Here is a 7,894-nt window from a genome sequence, read left to right on the forward strand (position 1 = left end):
TGTTTCTGTCCGCCGCAGCTACACCTGCATCCAATCACGTCTGGTGTTACTCAACGTTCCGGGGGCAGCCCAGTCCGCGCAAGCGCACTGCACGGTGGCCCGTCTTAGCGTTCTTATTTTGGCGTCACACAGGTTAAAGGGTCCAGGGCTTCTGCCTCCTTTGTCCCGGCGTCACCGTTCTCGGGGTGTCCACATCTCTGGGCTTCGGTTCTCTCACACCAGGTCTCGCGACTGTCTTGAATGGCTTCTGAAAGGGAACACTGGGCACACTCCTACACGCCGGTTTGGACTCTTGCGCATGTGCAGTGACCCCCCCAAGGCGCCGAGGGCAAAGCCGGAGTCGCATCCTCCCGGTGCCGAGCTCTGGCGGAGGGCTGTCCCTGTGCGGCTTCTGGAGGATGTCTGCCCCGTTTGAGGAGCGTAGTGGGGTAGTTCCCTGCGGGACGCCGTGGGGACAGTGGTACCAGACTCTGGAGGAGGTGTTCATTGAAGTCCAGGTGCCCCCGGGCACTCGCGCGCAGGACATCCAGTGCGGCCTGCAGAGCCGGCACGTTGCTCTGTCCGTGGGTGGCCGCGAGATCCTCAAGGTAGCCAGCCAGGGCTTGTCCCGAGTTCCTTCTTCTGGCCTCCCTGCAGCCTGAGTCCTAAAATATCACTGTTTCAGAGGGATAACTGCTGGGTGCCAAGGTTAGTGCCTGGCTGGCAGAAAGAAGCGGTGAATTGACGTAGGGGGTGGGGGGTTTCATCGCAGCACCCTCGCCCTCTCCCAGCGCAGATCTTTCGCGAGCAGAAGTGTAACGATTTTGTTTTACCCTTTGTTTCTAAAACAGATTTGGTTTGCTTCTAATTCCTCTTGGTTCCTCTGCTGATAGAAGGCTAACTATAGGTCGAAGAGTCCCAGATAACTAGGCCAAAGGTTTCTGAACTGTATTCAGGATGTGTAGGCAGATCCAGGAAATTGCTAACAAGGATAGGGTAATGGGATGAGGATTCAAAGATGTCGGTTTTCCAAATACAAGTTTCTTGGATCTTGATCATCAAGTTAATGAAAACGTGTCTGAAGAAAATATTGACCCTTTTATTTGATTTCACTAATGGATTTAATCTGGCCCATACCTTTTTTAGTTGTTGTTGTTAAGAATTTATTCAAACTCAGGTAACAATCAGACTATATTTCACCTCTAGTTTGGAGGCCTGGCCTGTTAGATAGCCATGTAGTGTAGTGGGGAAGGGAGACATGGTGCCTCGTTTTGTAACCTTGGGCAGGAGGAGATGAAAAATAAGTCACATCTAACTAGACATCAAATCTTCAATATCTGATGAAATTTTTCTTAAGAAATTGGCTTTGCCTAGTGCCAGCTTCCCAAAAGAGATTGAACTGGCTTTAATAACGTTGACTTTAAAAGATAGCAGTCTTAAGGCTGGCTTTGTGGCACAAGTCTTGAATCCCAGTATTTGGGATCTCCTTGAATTTGAGGCCAGCCAGCCAGATCTATATAGTGAGCTTCAGGACTTTATAGAACAGTGGTTCTCAATCTTCCTAATGCTGTGACCCTTTAATCAAGTTACTCATGATGTTGCGATGAGTCCCAGCCATAAAACTATTTTCGTCGACACTTCCATGAGTGTAAGTTTGCTGTAACGAATCTAATGTATTTACATTAGATTACATATTTGATATGTAGGATATCTGATATGTTACCTCCCCCCCCCCTTCCAAAGGGGTTGAGACACACAGATTGAGAACTGCTGACAGAGAGACCTTACTTCAAGAAAAAAAGTTACTGGGTGGTGGTTTTGGCCTTTAATCCCAGCACTCAGGAGGCAGAGACAGGCAGATCTCTGTGAGTTCAGTGAGGCCACCCTGGTCTATAGAGCAAGTTCCCCAGCAGCTAAAGCTACACAGAGAAACCCTGTCTCACTACACTTCCCCCACCAAAAACTAGAAAGAGAACCAAAAAATAAACAGAACACTTTTTTTCTGGTTTCAGCAGAAGTCCCTGTCTTGTTCATTTTACTTGGTAAAACATTTTATACATAAATTTTACATTTACTCTTTATCAGTAAGTAGTAGTATGTTTTCATCTGTTTTGTTTAAAGGGTCCTTTGATCTTTTGTATGGTAAAGTTTTCAAATTTTGTAAACTGGACTCCCTTTCACTCAGTAGGAGTAGTTCAAGGTTGAGTGCCTACAAATAGGGGGAACTGCTATAACCTGTACCTTAGCTTGAAATGAGCCAAATCTTGATGATGAGAATTTATAAAACTTTGAAATTCTGTAATTTTAGTACCTTATATTTATTTTCCAGGGGAAATTGTTTGATTCTACAATCGCTGATGAAGGAACCTGGACTTTGGGTAAGAATAATCTGTTATGATTCCCAAACTTTTAAAAATTGTATCGTGGTGGTATTTCTTCTTTGTATTAAGTCTTGTTTTTGTAGCTGTGAAAAAATGGGGAAATGTGTTGGGAACACTTGCATATCACAATTACCTGACAGTCTTGGGAAATATAAGGTTTAATGATGAACTATAATTTCTCTATAACTTGTTCTTTTATCTTAGAGGATAGAAAAATGGTCCGCATTGTCCTGACAAAGACCAAGAGAGATGCTGCAAACTGTTGGACTTCTCTTCTGGAATCTGAATATGCAGCTGACCCCTGGGTACAAGATCAAATGCAGAGGAAGCTCACCTTAGAGCGATTTCAGAAAGAAGTAAGTCAAATGCAGGAATGAGTGTGTCACAGTTACAGGACTCAAACTCTGGTATTCATAAAGCGGGATACTAAGTTGTAAAAACCTTTTGAGTGAACTTTAACGTGAGTGGCTAGAAAGTAGCCTATTATGTTGATTTTAAATTTCACAAATATATGCATTGCTATGAGATTTAAGATTGTTGAATGCTCATCAGTGATTCATGAGTAATGAACCTAAAAAGTTGAAAAGGTAGTGTATACATGTATAAAAAGGCAGGGTCCCGTCATTTGATTCCTCCACATCATGCCTCTCTCATTAATTGATCTTCTTGTCAGTTTGATTTTTAGCATAAGTGAAGGTTCAAACATTATTTTCATGATGCTTTATTTTTTTAATAATATATCGTTGGCCTCTTCCCCTAATTTTACATACAACTAGTACCCATTCCTTCTAATAGCTTTGGTTCTCTCATACGGAGAATATTTATCTAGCTATTTCACTTTGATATTGTTTTAACATCCTTTTTTTTTCCCCTCTATTTTAAACAAGCTTATACATTCACCTCTGAAACTGCTTAAATGTTTCAGGATAGATATTGGGGAGATGAATTACTTAACCACTAGACTTTCAGAATTCTAGTGAATAATTTCCATCTGTATCATGCCCACTTCCAAGTGTATTTAACCTGGACTTTTCCTTGTAAATTTTTAGTTTGCATGTCCAGTTATTTAATGAACATAACCATTTATCTGTCTGTCAGACTTGACATGTTCAAAGTGAACAAACTGATTTCAGCACCTATATTTTTTTCTGTTTTTCATATTAGTTAATGGAAACTAGTTGTTCATAATTAGCAGTGATGGGCAGGGGTGGTCAGAGATGGCCCAGTGCATATGGCACTTGCCATGCAAGCATGAGGACCAGAAGCCTCCTGGAGAATCCCCAGAATCTGTACAAAAGCTCAAGAGATGTAATGGCTGCCTTTGATCCCAGCACTACTGAAGCTGAGGAAAAGGCTCTCTGGGGCAAGCTTCCTGTCTAGACTACCTAGAGTTTAGAAGCACTAGGCTTGAGACACTCTGCCTAAGTAAGTGAAGTGTGGAAAGCAATTGAAGAAGACAACTGACATGATGTTAGTCCTACACACCAGCCTGCATAGCCACCAGGCAACTCTTAGGAAACCTTGTTAGTATTGTCTTCCTCACACATTCAAAATTTTACCACTTTACGCTGCCCAATCTGCTAGTACTCTTGTCTAGATTACTTCAATAAATTTCTGACTAGCCTCCTGGACTCTTGCCCAAGCAGCCAAGCAGTCATCTCTTCCCACCACCACCCCCCTCCAGTTTTTCAACATAGAGTTTCTCTGTAGCCTACCTTGGCTGTTCGGGACTCACTTTGTAGACCAGGCTGGCCTCAACTCACAGAGATCCACCTGCCTGTGCCTCCTGAGTGCTGGGATTACAGGCTTGCACCACTGCACCTGGCTTCCAAGCAGTCACCTTAAAGTAGCAATTAAAGAAGTCTTTTATAGTGCAAGTCAGAGCAATGCCTTTTTCTCCTCAGAATCTTCCAAGTTGTTCTCTCTCTGTCTCTTTTATTTGTAATATATGATGAAATAATTTTATTTTTATTTTTTTATCTATCTTAAATCTTTTTTCCATTTATTTATTTAATTACTGTATAGCTTAATTCCAGCCCCCTCCTTCCTCTCCTCCAAGTCCTGCCCTTTTTCCCCTCCCCACTAACACCTTCCCTTCTTAGGTAAGGGGAGCTCCCCATGGGTAGCAACCTAGCCTGACACATCAAGTCTCAGCAGAGCTAAGTGTATCTTCTCGCACTGAGGACAGACAAGTCAGCCCAGCTAGGGAAAAGGGACCCAAAGGCAGGTAACAGAGTCAGAGACAGTCTCTACTCCCATTGTTAGGGGAACCACATGAAGACCAACTTGCACATCTACATGTGTATAGGGGGTCTAGATCCAGCTCTTTGGTTGGTGGTTCAGTCTCTGAGCCACGATGGCCCAGGTTAGGTCCCTCTGTAGGTCTTGTGGTGTCCTTGACACCTCACACTCCCTCTATTTTTCTTCCACTCCTCCGTAAAACTCCCTGAGTACTCCCTGTTGTTTGGCTGTGGGTCTCTGTATCTGTTTCCTTCAGCTGCTGGATGAAGCCTCTCAGAAGGCGGTTAATGCTAGTCTCTTGTCTGCAAACATAGCAGAGTATCATTAATAGTGTCAGGGGTTGGCTCTGTCCCATGGGTTGCATCTCAAGTTGGGCTTATCATTGGTTTGTCATTCCCTCAATCTCTGCTCCATTTTTATCCCTAAACTTAGGATAATTGATCAGTTACTATCTTACCTACCCTTCCTTTTTTTGTTTTGTTTTTGTTTCTCTGCTTGTTTGTTTGTTTGAGACTGTATAGCTCTGGCTGGACTGGAACTTGCTATATAGATGAAGTTGGCCTTGAACTCACAGAGATCTCTCTCCCAAGCACTGGGATTAAAGGTGTGAGCCAATGTGCCTGGCTCTTCCCTGATTCTGACTGGAATGTTTCTTCTCCGGTAGTTTTCAGCTCATTATATAGTTAATGACATTTTGACTATCCCGTTAAAGTCTATAATTTTCTCTCCTGTTTCTTTCGTCTTCCATACTTTCTATTTATCTTTTTTATAGCACTTAAAAGCTTTACCACACTAAGTCAGTAGTTGGCAAAATGTAGCCTGGGGAAACTTAGCCTGCTGCATGTCTCTGCAGGTACAGAGACATACCTTTGCTTACTCATTACCGTGTTATCTTACACGGTTTTTATAGCAGTTTCTTGTAATTGAGTGTTTATAACAGAGGTCGTGTAGTCTACAAAATCTAAAGTGCTTACTGTCAGACTGTACAAGTCAAACTTAATAAGCTCTGTTTGATGTTTGTGTTTTTGTTTGTTATTTGTGGTTTTTTGTTACAATGTACACTTCTCTAGAACAGTGGTCTTTACTTTGTTTACTTTTGAAATCCACATGTATTTAAATGATATTTTCCAGAAAGTAGGACCTCAAAAAAAATGCCCATTAAACAAATGAAATCTCCCCCTAAAAAAGTCTAAAGCTTGAGTCAGTACTTCATAATATGTAATATGTATCAATATGCTGCTCTTAGAACACTGCAAGGCATATAGTAAGGTTAAGAAAATGCTGTATTAGCTATGCTTACCTTTAATTCCATCCACTTGGGAGGATGAGACAAGAGAACTGCAAGTTCAAGGCCAGCCTGGGTAGCATAGCTACACCGTGTCTCAGAAGAATAAAAAATCAAGTTTAAAAGTTATAGCTCAGCGCAGAGCGCCTGCGTAGTTTGCAGGGGACTCTGTGTTCAATCCTTAATATGCCCACCAGAAAAAAAAAAAAAAGCTTTTAAAATTTGTTTATAAATAGTGAAATTGGGATGTATGTTTCACTATACAGTCACTAGCATTGTCGTATGCATATCCTCAGATCTGAAAGTTGAAAGGTGCCTTTTAGGCACGGTAGGTGATTATAGTGAAGTTTGATATCTTTTATCAAATATTTAACTTTTTTTTTCTTTTTGTTCAATTGTGAATTCAACTTCTCCTTATAAGTTTTATTATCTTATATCTTTCAGAATCCTGGTTTTGACTTTAGTGGAGCAGAAATTTCAGGGAACTACACAAAGGGTGGACCAGACTTCTCAAACCTTGAGAAATGACTGCTGTTCTTTAGTTGCTCTGTCTTGTGGATCACAGCAGACATGGAGGATGAAAAATACGGATATCTACAGTTAACAGATTGCAAAGTGTATTTCAGTATGGTTGTAAACAATTACATTCAGATAAGATTTACATAGGAGAAACAGCGGATGTCCTGTGGATAGATGGTAACTTTTATTGCTCTGCATTAAGTTTTATATGCTACATTTGACTAATTTCATATTTAATTGTATTTTTACTACAAAAACATTGGAGTATAAATCATGTGAAATGAAAAGGTGCCTTCATGAAAAAAAATAAATTTTTTTTCTTGGTGTTATGCAGAAATAATGTTCAGTAAACTTCCAAGTAATTGTGTACCCCTTTGTCTAAAAATGCTACTTCATACAAGGAAAGTACCGTACTGGAAACATTTTAAGAAAGAAAAAAAAAATACACAGAAGTACTTTGGGTAGCTTGAGTTAGTGAAATAGTCTAACTGCTGTGGTGTAGCCTATGTGATTATGTCAAGAAATTGAAAAATTTGTAAAACCCTAAAATAACCTGTTAGTGTTAAAAACCCAATTTAGGCTGGGCGGTGGTGACAAACGTCTTTAATCCCAGCACTTCAGAGGCAGAGGCAGGCAGATTTCTGTGATTTCGAGGCCAGCCTGGTCTACAGAGTGACCTCTGACTCGAAAAATCAGAAAAAAAAATTTAGGCTCCTGAGTGTAAGGGAATATAAGTGTTTTAATTTGATTCAGATACACAGGATTGTCTAGAAAAAATTTTTTTCTCTTTCATCCTTTTTGTATCTTGTGATTCTTTTATTTTATGTGCATTAGTATGAAGGTGTCAGATACTTTGGAATTGGTATTACAGACAGTTGTGAGCTGCCAAGTGGGTGCTGGGAATTGAACCCTGGTCCTTTGGAAGAGCCGGCAGTGCTCTTAAACACTGAACCATCTCTCCAGCTCCGTCTTTTAATTCTTAAAAAAAAAAAAAATTTGAAGTGTGTAGAAAGCTTAGAGGTGAAATATTAACATTAAAAATCTTAGTTTTTTAAAAATAAATTGGTTTGATATTGTCATCTCAATATGACTTTATTTTTTTTATTGTAAAAAGTAAGTGCTCTCAGCAATGCAGCCATTAAAGTTAGAAGATCAACATGGACATGATGCTACAGTTTAGACCTGTGCCATTCATGCTGAACTGTTACTAACAATGCCCTTTAAATAAGAAAGTCCTATAACCAGGACATGCCGCTCCAGCTGAGGTCTGGCATTTACTTCAGTCTGGAACATGTTCCCATTTTTTCCTAGGCTTTTACTGTTTTGATACGTTTTTGTGACAAGGTCTTACCAAGTAGTCTGGCCTCTGACTAGTGATGTGCTGGCCTCAGCTACCAGGCCAAATGATTACAGGTATGTACCTGTGCCTAACGTAGCTTTTGCACTTTGGAAAATTATGGGAATTTTGTCTGTTGCTTGTTCAGATGAG

At 40.7% G+C, this 7,894-nt stretch overlaps 1 protein-coding gene across 1 annotated transcript; it reads left to right on the forward strand.

Moving 5' to 3' along the window:
- Positions 1-81: 81 nt before the first annotated feature.
- Nudcd2 (NudC domain containing 2) lies at positions 82-6,732 on the forward strand. Its single transcript, XM_055604407.1, has 4 exons — positions 82-587; positions 2,309-2,357; positions 2,565-2,716; positions 6,331-6,732. The coding sequence occupies exons 1-4, from the start codon at positions 399-401 to the stop codon at positions 6,412-6,414; spliced, it is 474 nt and encodes a 157-aa protein (XP_055460382.1). The 5' UTR covers positions 82-398; the 3' UTR covers positions 6,415-6,732.
- Positions 6,733-7,894: the final 1,162 nt, after the last annotated feature.

This window comes from Psammomys obesus, unplaced genomic scaffold (genome assembly GCF_907164565.1).
Source record: "Psammomys obesus unplaced genomic scaffold, mPsaObe1.curated_primary_1811, whole genome shotgun sequence".
Taxonomy (NCBI): domain Eukaryota; kingdom Metazoa; phylum Chordata; class Mammalia; order Rodentia; family Muridae; genus Psammomys; species Psammomys obesus.

Excerpts from the sequence above, each read along its gene's own strand:
- Nudcd2 (XM_055604407.1), top strand. The coding sequence starts at position 399 with ATGTCTGCCCCGTTTGAGGAGCGTAGTGGGGTAGTTCCCTGCGGGACG. Across the intron at positions 2,358-2,564 it reads TGAAGGAACCTGGACTTTGG|AGGATAGAAAAATGGTCCGC; the intron begins GTAAGAATAATC and ends CTTTTATCTTAG. Across the intron at positions 2,717-6,330 it reads TAGAGCGATTTCAGAAAGAA|AATCCTGGTTTTGACTTTAG; the intron begins GTAAGTCAAATG and ends TATATCTTTCAG.